At 36.5% G+C, this 15,001-nt stretch overlaps 1 protein-coding gene across 1 annotated transcript; it reads left to right on the forward strand.

The window, feature by feature from the left end:
- Positions 1-1,934: 1,934 nt before the first annotated feature.
- Positions 1,935-14,545, forward strand: marchf9 (membrane-associated ring finger (C3HC4) 9). Its single transcript, XM_056258015.1, has 4 exons — positions 1,935-2,348; positions 12,115-12,270; positions 12,399-12,591; positions 14,153-14,545. Exons 1-4 carry the CDS (start codon positions 2,001-2,003, stop codon positions 14,485-14,487), a joined length of 1,032 nt encoding a protein of 343 aa, XP_056113990.1. The 5' UTR covers positions 1,935-2,000; the 3' UTR covers positions 14,488-14,545.
- Positions 14,546-15,001: the final 456 nt, after the last annotated feature.

A 15,001-nucleotide genomic window follows, 5' to 3' on the forward strand; every position in this document is an offset into this window, starting at 1 on the left:
CTGAAGGCAAAAGGGGGTCCAACCCGTTACTAGCATGGGGTACCTAATAAAGTGGCCGATGAGTGTATATATATATATACACATACATATATAGCCTAATATAATTATAAATATATCATATAAACAAACATTTATGTTAGATGCGATTTATCACGATTAATTGATTTGACAGCACTAACATATATAAATACAAACTCTTATGTTAGATGTTATTAATCACGATTAATCGATTCGACAGCAGTAACACATGTATTATATAAACAAACTTTTATGTTAGAGGACTAATTTTGATATTTGTAAGTGTACCTTTACGAATCACAGTAGTTGTAAATCTGTATCAGTATCAGTACATCAAGTAGGCAGTAATGAAAGAAACAATTGCCATTTCATTCTTCTAGCTTAACACAGTATGCAATAAATGTAATGGCTGAGTGTGAAAGATCAATTTTTAGGGCTGCCCTGGTAAGGCAAAAATTGACAAGAATCTCAATCAATAAACTGCATTAGAGTGCTGACCCTTCAGCTAAAGCATATCTTTAGGTCATGGATCAATCCTGCATTTTTTATGACCCTTTCATATTAAAAAAAAAAAAAAAAAAAATCATATTTGTTAGTTTTCTTCTATCTCCAGTAAAGTTGCCTGAGCTTGATCAGAGCACATAGGAGTAATTATGTTTTAATCTTTATACAAATTCTTCCACTTTATGTTGCATAGCAGGAATGAATGACCCGTTAAGCTAATTTATATTTCCCGCGTCTCTTTGACACGTAGGGGAAACGTCACGGCTAGAGATCAGCACCTTGGACAGCGGCGCCCGTCAAAAATCAGCACACTTGGATTCTCCCACGGGAGACTCGAGCAGGAGCGCGCACGGCAGCGAGACGCTTGTAAATGAATCATTTTGATTGGGCGAGAGCGCGCCTTGGAAACAAGGGCCGTGTGTTGATGCGCACGGCAGAACGTCCATTTCGAGGATGAATCAGAGGGGAGCAGCATCAGCATCAGCATCCCCATCACATTACGATCCACAGTATCAGCCGCCCCGACTGACTATCACACCCTGCGAAGAAGGAAAATAGGCGAATCTGCGCACGGTGCCTTTTATTTTTCCCTTTCTGGAAGCTCCATCTTCCTTTGAACGTGAACGTGGCGAGGAACCATATCGGGCCGGGAGGGGGATGGTGATGAACTTCAAATGGAGACGAGATGCTGGCATTTCCCCACTGCTCCTCAGCCCAAACTCCCATGATTATGATGGTTATTTTTTAAAACACCAACCTAATGGATTCTTCTGAGCTCTGTGTTTGGGATAGGAGGTGGCGTTGGAATATGTCAATGGGGAGATGCACAAGGAAATGATGTGAAAGCTTCGTCATGATGCCTCTGATGAACAATAAACAAAACTATAGGATTGCACATGAATCCAACTTCCAGCTCTTTTGGATTATGGTGTTATGCTGAAAGTTCCGCGACGATGACTGTATGTGGCAGTGATGCTCTGAAATGCCATTTTGCATCTTCCTCGTCTCTCATCCGTGCATCCAGGCTTTGGCTGGCTGGGAGTTTATGAAAATTACATCTCTTTAGAGCTGAAACAATGCATTGCTGGCTATTCATTGCAATACCATAGACGTATTATTGTCGACCTGTGATGATTGTAACAGCATTTAGAGAAACAACATCGGCCCTAACAAGCACATACATGCCATCAGACGGAAAACAACAAGCCCAGAGATTTTTCTGACCAATTACCTTTGGTTTGGACACTTTCCTCTGAGGCTTTAGGGTAGCAACTGCATTTCTGCCGAGTAAAATATTAATAATAGGCCTAAACGAATCAATAACAACAACAATACTAATAAAAACAATAATGCATCATAATAACAATATATAAAAATAACAAACACAACAATAATATAATCATTCTATATAATCATATTTTTCTGTTAACAATTAAACAATTTCGTTTCAGCCATATAACACACACATGTAGTCAAACATGTTCAAGAACCGGATCCGCATGTTTTTTAACGAACTGAAGGTGCTGGTTTTCATGCGATCCGGTTCTTCTCGACGCTCCGACAGTGACGCAGAGCCGAACAACAGACGCTCGGACAGAATGAGGGGGCTCGGGATGGGCGGCTGCGGATGGCCGCCCTTCGTTGACTGCTCCAGCCGCGATGATGAGGAAGAATACTACGGGAGCGACCCGAGGCCCAGGAGCCTGGCGTTTGAGGAGAAAGACCCGAAACTGCAGGCGGGCCTGGACGCGGTCAGCCTCACCAGCAGCACGGCCAGCGGCATGAGGACACCCCAGTGTCGAATCTGCTTCCAAGGGCCCGAGCAGGTACCTTTATTCCCACAATAACAAGGCCTGTGTGTGTGTATTTGCTTTATTTTTTTACGGCCATATTTACTATTTTAAATGTAAATGTGGGTGGTTGCTACACCATATTGCACATGCTGCTTGTTATTGTTACTATGAATTACTACAGATCCAAAGTGCATGTTGTTCATCAGCATTGCTCATTGATGTTACACTTTATTTTAAGGTGTCCTTGTTACAGTGTAATTATGCATTTAATACTGTGTGATAATAAGTAACTACATGTACTTACTATAGGGTTAGGATTGAGATTTTCTTTACGGTTAGTTGCATGTAATTATACATGATTTATAGTTATTACTACAGTAAATACAGGTAACATTAAGGTGTCCATGTAATTATGCATTTAAGTAGTCTACTGTGTGATAAATGATTAGGATTTGGATTAGGGTTAGTGGCATGTATTTATTCATATTACTACAGTAACTACATGTAACACGTGTAACAAGGACACTGTAAAATTAAGTGTTACCCTCATTTTTTCTCAATGCACTGACATATAATTAAAATAGAATTATGCACTCCAAAATATCTCCTTGCATAATGCACTTGTCCAAAAAAATTTTTTTTTGATGTAAATACACTTACATGAACACTTGGTAACACTTTATTTTACAGTGTCATTGTTACATGTTACATGCAGTTACAATAACTATAAATTATGCATAATTACAAGCAACTAACCCTAAACCAAACCAAACCCTAATCCTAACCCTATATTAAGTACATGTAGTTAGATGTATAATTAACAAAGACACCTTAAAATGAAGTGTAACCGAACACTTTAATATGATTGGTTACAATAATAATAATAATAATTAATTAAAAAAACGATTATACACAGAAAAAAAAAAATAAAAAAAAAAATAAAAAAAAGTTTTATCAAGAGAACTTTAACTGGAACACGGCTCAACTATTTGTGCAAATATGCATTTAGTATATGCATGATATTGTGTTTATTAATATTGTTCTGTAGTATTGCTTGCTTACAATAAATATAAATCACGTAAATTGTCTTAAAGTTGCAAGAAATTGTTGGTGAAGTATCGATAACATGTTTAGCTCACGGAACAAAGACCACCGGCAACACATGACCTAATAATGCATTTCTCTTTTAATGGGATACAGGTATGCCATTGGAGCGTGTCGATTTACAGGTTCACACAATTAACCTCTCTATTGCTTTTTTATGAGCAATAGACGTCTCTTTGTGGAAATGTATAGATCCTAGTGTGGATGTTAAAGCCTGAGGCTGATTCATTTGCAATGCAAAGACAGTTGTTCACACAGCCCATAAGCTGGATTCACATGGTCTGAAAGACTGAAATGTTTGGAAAAACAATAATAATTACATCTTGAATTCTTTTTTTTTTTAGTTGTAAAGATGTTCAGGAGTAAAATAGCTGTTGGTCGCTGATAGCTGATGATGGATGACCTGCTTGATTTGTCATCCGATGAGCTGAACGTCTGTATGAGTGTAATCAGATTCTCATGGATAAATCAGCGTGCGTTTGTATTTGGATCGTATAGGCGGAACACAGGATGGATGTTTGGTCAGCAGCCAAGCTGCGAAACAACAGATGTGCGAAGCCTGTAAAGCTCGTCTGCCGCAAGTTAGCCGTAGACATGAGCTAATATGGAGAGATGTTGGTGATGTACCAACACTATCCATCTGGCAGTCCATCTGATTATGTCAGCCTCGGTGTCTGTTTTCAATGCGAGATGCATTTGAGTGTAAGCCTGCCTCTCAGGTAGATTGTTTAGTGAGCTGTTGAAAGTGCCGGACTGACAGAAAAAAAACAGCCACTAGAATAAAGACATAAGGAGTTCGCTGTCAGGATTTTTCAGGGTCTGTTTGAGTATGCCATTCAGTGTTATTGTACTTTAGATGGTCATAACTGCACCATTTGGCAGAATTAAAGCGATAGTTCAACCAAAAATGGCAATTCTGTCATTTACTTACACTTAAGTCATTCCAAATCTACATGACTTTGTGCAAGAAAAAAAGAAAAAAAAAAGAAAAGAAAATATTTTTAGGAACATTGTACTCTAAAACAACATTGGACCCCATTGACTTTCATTGCAAAAAAAAAGAAAAAAAAAAGAAAGAAAATATTTTTAGGAACATTGTACTCTAAAACAACATTGGACCCCATTGACTTTCATTGCAAAAAAAGAAAAAAAAAAAGAAAGAAAATATTTTTAGGACCATTGTACTCTAAAACAACATTGGACCCCATTGACTTTCATTGCAAAAAAAAGAAAGAAAAAAAAGTAATTATTTTTAGGAACATTGTACTCTAAACCAACATTGGACCCCATTGACTTTCATTGCAAAAAAAAGAAAGAAAAAAAAGTAATTATTTTTAGGAACATTGTACTCTAAACCAACATTGGACCCCATTGACTTTCTATTATATAATTTATAAAAAATTTTTTTTATATATATATTTAAGATATAATATTTTAGAATATTTTTCCCTGTTTGCTACCTTTGACATCACAGCTCAAGATAATTTTCTAGAAAATTGCCCGTGCTATTTCGGGCTGTAAGATTTAAGGGGAAAAATGTAATTGCAGTTTTTCAAATAAAAATTGCAATTGTGATTAAAAATGCAATTAAAAGCTCCCCGGTTTGCTGTGTTTGTTTGTAGGGCTGCACAAATTGATTATATATCCATATGACAACAATATCATAATAATTATGTTATAAATAATTATTTTTTTCTTAAATACTCAATATTATTTTACAGTGCTGTGTTTTCTTCTTATTTTTGCAAGCACAAAATTAAAACGCTTCATTATATTATTGTAGATATTTTACCAGTGCCTGATTCTATTAAATGATCTCATATATATTTATTAACAATATCTAAAAATGTGATTATAATATTTTTTCCTTGTTTGCTGCCTTTGACGTCACATCTCTATTTCGTGATTAGTCAGCATTTGCGGCTCAGGTGATTGGCTCACGACCCGACTGCATAGTGATGTCACGTTTCAAATGGCCACACTGCTGTATAGATGGATGATAATGCAAACATACAGCTCCAGGAATGATAGACCTCCTTGCTTTAAACATGAAAGGGGGGTGTGTGATATCAGTCCTCATTACTCAGAGCTTCTGGAACATGTAAAATGAGTTGTTTTGATGTGTTTGTGCTTGATACCAGCTCTAATCAGATGAAGCTGAGAGGGATTTTGAATAATATTTCACTGATCGTGATCTGCCATGATGCTGCCGTCTCTTTTCACACATGAAACAAAGCTTTTTGTTCATGATTACTATGTGGAGAGAATGATTTGAGCGCTGCTTACGGATGTAGAGACGTTAGGCTGGATGTTCTGCTTGATTTTGGCCTGGGATCTCTGATAACAGCTAGATACACTGAACCAACAAGAGGAGGACAGGCTGTACTTTAAAGCACAGTATGACTCATCTAACTAGGTCCACTTATTGTAACGCTCACATTGATCAGACTGGACAGACTCGTGATGTCAACTGTACTGGAGAACTTGACGGGAAATGTGCAGGAGAGATACTGTTGGGTTCAGAGGTGAAAATGCTTCTGTTTTTGCATTCTTTAATTAGATGCAAAACTGGAGATTTTGAATTCGAATATAAGTGAAAGGTTGAGAAAATAATATATGAATTGCCATTTGATAGTCAGCGACAAGTTAATATGATCCAAACATTTTCTCCAGCATGATTGTGCCTTAATGGAAGCAAAAAAGCCCATAAATTAAATATTTCGTATTCATTTTATGTGATTAAGTTTAAAATGTTCAAACTTAACATTTATTTATTTTCACAATAAAATTAATTACATTTATTTATTTTATTAAAAAATTAAGTTTAAATGTAATTAATGAAACTTAAAAAAATATATAGATTTTAATACATTTTTATTGACTCATAATAATAAACTTTTAATTAAATGTATATATTTTTTCAGATTTTTATTGCAGACACAGTAGATCCAGAGTAGTGGCGAGTAAAAGCCCGATCTCGTTACTGGCCCGCTTCTGTGTTTATCAGACAAATTGAGATGAACACATTATAAATCTGTGTTTCTTCTCAGAATCAATAGTGATTATTAAGCTTAAAGTGGTTCTCATTCTAGTCACACCTCAAAATCGCATTTAGACACGCTGGTACCACAGTTAAAGAATCGATGCAATTAATGACCACAGATTGCTTTCCTCCGTTTTCTTCTTTTATGCCGCAGTACCTGAGTACTTCAGAAGCCATTCAGTCTTTCTCTAAAGATTATATCATTCTTACTGTCCTTTATCTCTGCCCCACAGTTGGACATCCTGTTCTTTATCCTCCACTTGTTATTCACATTGGATCTATTGAATGTTCTCTTGGCGGCTCTCTGAATGCTGCTCTTACATCTGTAATGTTAGTTGATTCATGGTTTCTTTTTGCTAAACATACCTGGCAGAGTCTGGATGCTGTATTATTAGTGGTTCTTCTTGCTCATACTTAGGGTTGAGGATTTGAACAAACCCCTAATCTTAGATATCATTTTTCTAGAAAATTGCACATGCTAGTTAGGGCTGCGAAGTCTGGGTAGAAAAAAAAAAAAAAGTTTTTCTGATAAAAAATTACAAATCCAATTAAAAAGCTACAGGTTTGCTGTGCTTGTTTGGCCAAAACGTTGTGATTATATATCAATATGAAAATATAATACTATTAAAAGTTATTATTATTTTGTTCTTAAAGGGATAGTTCACCCCAAAATGAAAATCCTGTCAGTAATTACTCGCCCTCATATTGTTCCAACCCCGTAAGACTTTCGTTCATCTTCGGAACACAAATTAAGATATTTTTGATTAAATCTGAGAGCTGGATCACTCCTCCATAGGCTTCTTAAAGGACAAGTTCGGTATTTTACACTTTAAGCCCTGTTTCAAGATCGTTTCTGATGAAATAGAATGGTTAAGATTAAAATTTGGACACATGCTGCTGGCCCGAGTTTTTGTCCAACTCCATTGACTTGGACAAAAACCTGTTGGAAAGCATCTTTTGCAGCGATTTTTGTGTATATTTTTGAGCATATCAGTGACCACTCGGTGAGTTTCACGTCTTTGTAAACTAAAGTTTAATGCGTTTTATGAAGGATTGTTCCAGTGCACCTATGCAACCATTGTTGGTTTCTGCAACCACAGAAACCGAAAATTCGAAAATTCTCGGGCCGGCAGCATGTGTCAAAATTTTAATCTTAACCGTTCTATTTCATCAGAAACGATCTTAAAACAGGGCTTTAAGTGTAAAATACCGAACTTGTCCTTTAAGGGATTGAAACTGTCCGGCCCAGAAAAGTTAAAGACATTGTTAAAATAGTCCAAATGACTACAGTGGCTCAATCTTAAATTGAGATTAACCTGAGATTTCACGTAGTGATATTGCGCAAACCTGTTGTACGTCTCACGTAGGCTCACTATTGGCCGACGCTGGTCATGTGTGTGATGCGTGTGACGTACAACCTAGAAGCTTTGCGCAGTTTCACTACGTGAAATCTCAAGGCCAACAGAGAAGGAAATTAATAGTTGAATAAAGTCGTTATTTTTGTTTGTTTTTTGCGCACAAAAAGTATTCTCGTCGCTTGATAAACTTAAGATTGAGCCACTGTAGTCACTCGGACTATTTTAACAATGTCTTTAATAACTTTTCTGGGCCGTCAAGTTTCAATCCTATGGAGGAGTGATCCAGCTCTCAGATTTAATCAAAAATATCTTAATTTGTGTTCCGAAGATGAACGAAAGTCTTACGGGGTGAGGGTGAGTAATTACTGACAGGATTTTCATTTTGGGGTGAACTATCTCTTTAAATACTCAACTTTTTTTTAAAATACCCCATTTTATTTTACAGTGAAATATTACAATAGTAATATGTATTATTTTGATTAATTTTATTATATAAATGAAAACACAATAGTAATAATAATAACATTTATAGCAGTCTTAATTCATTTTCAAACATCAAGATTTTATTTGGGCGGAAAACTGCAGGGAAAGCTTCAAGTTTTTCCTTTGTTGACAACAGCCTAGCAACCGCATAGCAACCACAGAATGCACCAGAGTGACAGTTTGCAAAAGCTGCTGCTTTCCCAATGAAATTTCTCAAAAGCTTTTCCCCGACAATCCCGGAGCTGCAGGACTTTCAGAGGTGTGTATTGATTGAGTGTCTGGATCAGTAGAGGAGAGAATAACTCACCCGTCTTTTAACTGCACACTCTTCAGATCCTCCACACGCTCATAAGTCTGCAGTCCAAAGCTCACGTCAGCAGCCGCATGCACACTGTGTCCGGGATCGATTTATCATTTGTTACGGCGGACAGGTTCATGAGTAATATCTCATTTACGTAAATCAACCGGACCACAGCACTGTCCCGGAGGGCAGTCCAGTCATGAGGATTGTTGGTTCTGCGGCGGCTGTAATGCAGCTTTAGGAGGCAACAGATGTCAGGACTGTAAAACCCATAGAGGCTTTCGGCAGATGTGTTGTGTTGTGATCCCACTGGATGCTCACGTGATTATCTGAGACTCTGGAAACCAACATCTTTGTTTGGAAGCAGTGACGAAATGAAATCGGAATGATTGTTTATGTTAGGCATAATATAAAACAGGAAAAATAGTTTCACCTGTAATGTTTTATTACACAAATCTCTTGGTTACTTGATTCTGATTGGTCAGTTGAACAGTTCACTTGTTTTCAACATTGATAATTAATAATCAGAAAGGTTTCTTGAGCAGCAAATCAGCATATTAGAATGATTTCTGAAGGATCATGTGACACTAGACGGGAGTAATAATGCTGGAAATACAGCGTTGCTATAGCAGGAATAAATGACGTTTTATAATATATATTCATACAGAAAACTGATATTTTACATTGTAATAATATTTCACAATATTACGATTTTTACTGTATTTTTGATCAAATAAATGCAACTTAGGTGAGCATAAGAACTCATTTCAAAAACATAAAAAATATTCTTACCAACCCCAAACTTTTGATTGGTAAAGTAAACATTTTTTGTTGGTAACACATTCGTTTAGTATAATTCTCATTATGAACTAGTGGCTTATTAGAATGCATATAACTAGGATATTTGCTGTTTATTAGTACTTAAAAATCACATATTAATGCCTTATTCTGCATGATTATATTATACATGCCTTAAAGGGATAGTTCACCCAAAAATGAAAATCCTGTCAGTAATTACTCTCCCTCACCCCGTAAGACTTTCGTTCATCTTCGGAACACAAATTAAGATATTTTTTATGAAATCTGAGAGCTGGATCACTCCTCCATAGGATTGAAACTTGACGGCCCAGAAAAGTTATTAAAGACATCGTTAATATAGTCCGAGTGACTACAGTGGGTCAATCTTAAGTTTATCAAGCGACGAGAATACTTTTTGTGCGCAAAAAACAAACAAAAATAACGACTTTATTCCACTATTCATTTCCTTCTCTGTGGGCCTCAGAGTGAGTTCAGGTAGTGTAACAGCGCAGCGCTTCTGTGTTGTACTTTAATCATACTCAATACCTAAACATAATAACTACCTTACTATTAATAAGCAGAAATTAGGAGTTTATTGAGGCAAAATTCATAGTTAGTTAATAGTGAGAATTAGACCCTAATCTAAAGTGTAATTTTTTAATTATTGAAAAATACAAGATATAATAGCATTGGTTACACTTTATTTAAAGGCGTCCGTGTTACAGTGTAATTATAAATGTAAGTACTGTGTAATAATTATTACAATAAGGTTAGGAGTAGGCCTAGGGGTTGGTTAGGGTTAGTTGCAATGTAATTATGCATAATATATAGTTATTACTACAGTAAATACATGTAACATGTGCAACAAGGACACTGCAAAATAAAGTGTTACCATAGCATTTCCATTTCAATTCACGTCTACATTTCCAAGTAAAACTGAATATGCCGCTGGAAATAATGCAGGTCTGGGACTTAATTGTGTTGCTCGGGATTTGACTGGATCATAATGTTAGGCTATGATATTTTTGGCTAATCTTATTTCTTCCTACTCACAGCCTTGGTGACACCAGCAGAAAATAGGCTATTTGAGAGGCAGAGAAAGCTATTATGATTGACAAAACATATTTTCCTGGCACAATAGACCTTATGTAGCTCCGCCTCTTTTCAGCGCTGCTCGTTGTGTTCGGTCTTCCGGGTTTGTATTTCCACAGCGTGAAGGAAAGATCTTACGGGTTTATGAATGAACCGCTCGTTTTAAAAATCTTCCCGGTCTACTGACATTTGTTCTGACATCCGCTTCAAACATTACAAAGCTCATGATAACTATAGTTAACTCTACAATAAGTAAATCCACTTAAAGGTACAATATGTAGGAATTTTGTAATGATAAAACATCCAAAAATCACTTGCACAGTGTGATATATTTCCTGGAGTTGTGTACTTACATAATATCCCAAAAGTCTCCAAAGATTTTTTATTTCAGAGAAATTCCAATTTTAAATAAGTGGCCGTCCCGGAAAAAAAATGTCGCCTGTCAATGACGCAATATCCGCGCTTTCCTCGGTTTCCGCTCGTACTGCCATAGCCATGACGTAACCATGGCGACAGACGTGGACAACTGTGTAGAGCGTAACGTTTAGCTGCACGCTGTTGTTGTTTCGTTCAATCATTATGGACCATGGCAAGCAGACTTTGGGACAAAAAAGGAGAACTAAAATGAGGATCAATATCAGCGTGGCGTTTTCGAGATGCCGAGAGCTCCACGTCCGCGACTAACTTGGAGCAACACTGCTCTTGCATATACTTTATTAGACAGGTTAGCAAATGTACATAAAACAAAAGGATGTATCTGTGTTTCCTTGCAACACATGCAACTGTCAATAATATCACTTATAAACAATGCGAGATACATACGCCTATATGACGTGACAGATCAATCATTATGCATATGTTGATTCACCTCAAAAACTATCAAGTGATCGTTATGCTGATGAAAATTCACAGTTATATTGCGCTTTGTACTTTGGTAATGCTTTTTATCACTTGTGTTTTGACCGAGATTATGGCAGTGCAATTAAATACAATCGGATGTGTTGTTAAACAATATTTAGCCATTACTTGCAAATGTTCGTTTAAATTTACTTTGAGTACGATTGGTTTGAACACGTAAAACAACACGGCATTAACCATAAACACGTAAAACTGCGCAGCATTAACCCAACAAATCATTTGACAAATAGCTGTAACAGGATAATATAGCATAACATTTCGCGTTCCTTGCAGTATTAATTCATTATGGTGACATAAAATATTGCGATCAGACGTACAGGTAATACAAAAACAAATAAAGTACCTCATCCGTGATCATGATTCATTAATTCCATAACATCTCTGGATGGTGAAAACGGCATCTCCCATCGTTCAACTCTCCCTCATAGCGTCACCAAGCTTCGCCTTTGTTATGGTTGGTAACTGCGCCCTCTTGTGGCGAAAAATTCTTACATATTGTACCTTTAACCAGTTGTTGAATCACTCTTCAACAGCGATGCCAATAGAAATATACAGAGCTGCCGCAAAAACGGAAGTTCAAAGACAAAAATCTAAAAATGGCGGCGCTCTTGTTTCTCTGGTGCATGAGGTCTATAAGTCCAGGAACATTTATTACAATAGTAGAGAGTACCATGTTTTGACTGTGTGTGTTCGTGCCTGCAGGGGGAGCTGTTGAGCCCGTGCCGCTGCGACGGCTCCGTGCGCTGCACACACCAGCCCTGCCTCATCCGCTGGATCAGTGAGAGAGGATCCTGGAGCTGTGAGCTCTGCTACTTCAAGTACCAAGTCCTGGCCATCAGCACCAAGAACCCGCTGCAGGTAAAGCGTCAGTTTGTGAAGTATCTGGGTCAGGGCTAAGCACCGGCTAGCATCTCTATTTATAGGCTTCTGCAAGCAAAGCGAGAAGATGCCATCTTATAGTGTTTTTTTAATGTTGTGTGTTTCAGTGGCAGGCGATTTCCCTGACGGTGATCGAGAAGGTGCAGATTGCCGCCATTATCCTGGGCTCACTCTTCCTCATCGCCAGTATCTCGTGGCTGGTGTGGTCTTCTCTCAGCCCGTCCGCCAAGTGGCAGCGCCAGGACCTGCTCTTCCAGATCTGCTACGGCATGTACGGCTTCATGGACATCGTGTGCATAGGTGAGGAATACAACCACATGGATAAATCAGTGCAAACACATGTTTGTTTTTGTAACGTTTAGGACCTCTTTTTGACTTCCTATATATAGACTAACTATAGACTAATATACACACATTTGCATATGATTGGATATGTGTAAATGTAAATTTGATTTATGGGAATTATGGGAAAATTATAGGAACTCTTTACGATTTGGTTTGCTAACAGTAGTTCATTTCTTTAGGTATCTTGAACTAACAATGAATGATAGATGGCTACCATGTTTAGATGGTTATGTTAATTTCTACATATGTTGATATATTTTAACATTACAATGAAACAATATTTTATTTTGTGAACAATAAATAGTATAAATATAATCTACTATTGTTAATAACTTTCATGATACTTTCGTTAACAATACATGAACTGATGATACTGATGTTAATTTATGCAATATATTATGTAAAATAGTTTTTATATTATTAAAAATTATGTTCATATAATTTTATATGCACATTTATATATGTATATGTCATTTGTAATAATTTTAATATAGTAAAGCATTAGGTATCTTGAACTAACAATGAACTATACTTTTTAAGCATGTATTAATCTTGAGTTGGTGCTAATTTCTACATACACTAATAGGCTATATTTTAATATGTTAATATTACAAAATAATAAGTTTGAGTATATCGTGAATGAACATCAGTTAAGTTGTTTATAGTAATATTCAAATGAATACAAAATAATTTAATTAAATATTTAAAAAAAATTGAATGTAAATGACCATTTACATAAACATTATATATTATTTTGATATATTTTTAATTTATATAAACATAATTTTAATAATACTTTAAAAAGTAATTAATTTTTGTTTTATTATATATATAATTTATGTAACGTATGTTACACGTATGATCATTTATGTTATATAACGTTACTATGTAAAATAATGCATATAAAATAATATATGTATATTTTTAATTTTAAAAAGTATTTTAGGGCTGGGCAACGATTAATCGCGATTAATCGCATCCAAAATAAAAGTTTGTGTTTGCATAATATATGTGTGTGTAGTGTGTATAATTATTTTGTATATATATAATTCACACACATACATGTATATATTTAAGAAAAATGTGTTATTAATATCAAATATTTATATTTATATATAATATTAATTATGTATAATATATATAAAGTATATACATGCAAATATTTCCTAAATATATACGTGCATGTGTGTGTATTTATATATACAAAATAATTATACACACGACACTACACACACATATATTATGCAAACACAAACTTTTATTTTGGATGCGATTAATCGCGATTAATCGTTGCCCGACCCCAATTTTTGAACTCAGGTTAATTTATGTGACATATTTATATTATAAAATAATATTAACCTAGTCCTAGATGAATAAATGCTGTTAGAAATCCTGTTCATTGTTAGTTCATGATACCTAGTGCATTTTCTCATGTAGCCTAAACAATTGAACCTTTTTGTAAAGTGTTTTGTAAAGAATCAATAAGTAACATCCCCTGATCTGTAATTCCCAACAGGCCTTATAATCCACGAGGGCTCATCCGTGTACAGAATCTTCAAGCGATGGCAAGCTGTAAACCAGCAGTGGAAAGTATTGAACTATGAGAAGGCGAAGGACTTGGGAGACCCGCTGAGCTCCAGCAGTAAGGCAGGCAACCGCGGCTCCCGCAGCAACACGCACGGCCTGGCCAGCGGCAGCAGGGGGGGCCAGCGAGTGCGCAGGTTAAGGACTATCCTCAACCACCACTGCGGATACACCATCCTCCACATCCTCAGTCAACTGCGGCCCAGCGACCCGCGGCTCGGCACCGCCACCAACCGCGAGGTGGTCATGCGCGTCACGACCGTATGAGGTCGGGAAAAAAGATGCCACCGCGTTTCAGGCTCCAAGCGCCTTTTCCTGGAAAAGACCGTTTTTTTCCTTGCATTACGTCTCACTTGGACTTTTTAAACGGACAGGAGCGCGACGAACAATGCGTAAGACATTGGCGCCATTCATTCCTGGAGTTTCTATTGGCGAGACTCTCATGATCTAGCACACTATTGCATTTTTAGTTCGATTTCCTCGCTGGTGTTGTTTTTTTATCGATGCGGTTTTTAAAACTTTTTGATTTTCTAAGGGAGAATGGTACATGAAGTGACACCGACATGTGATGTATATGGCGACTCATATGGACCTATTGTAAATGATGTTTACGGATGCTTCTGACGCAGCAAGAAAGCCAACCATAACCAAACGATCACGACACAATAACCAGGGAAACGAGATACGAATTGTTACATACTAAAATATATCAAAGGGGAGGGTGCAATAAGACATAATAAGATTATACAGAGAATTAAAAAGACGTAAACATTTAAAAGAA

The sequence above is a fragment of the Rhinichthys klamathensis genome, unplaced genomic scaffold (genome assembly GCF_029890125.1).
Source record: "Rhinichthys klamathensis goyatoka isolate OS25496 unplaced genomic scaffold, OSU_Roscu_1.1 h1tg000147l_1, whole genome shotgun sequence".
In the NCBI taxonomy this organism is placed as follows: Eukaryota; Metazoa; Chordata; class Actinopteri; order Cypriniformes; family Leuciscidae; genus Rhinichthys; species Rhinichthys klamathensis.

Bases quoted from the DNA above. Each gene is read 5' to 3' on its own strand.
- marchf9 (XM_056258015.1), top strand. From the start codon at position 2,001: ATGTTCAAGAACCGGATCCGCATGTTTTTTAACGAACTGAAGGTGCTG. The intron at 12,271-12,398 runs GTAAAGCGTCAG...TGTGTGTTTCAG, and splicing joins GCACCAAGAACCCGCTGCAG to TGGCAGGCGATTTCCCTGAC. The intron at 12,592-14,152 runs GTGAGGAATACA...AATTCCCAACAG, and splicing joins CATGGACATCGTGTGCATAG to GCCTTATAATCCACGAGGGC.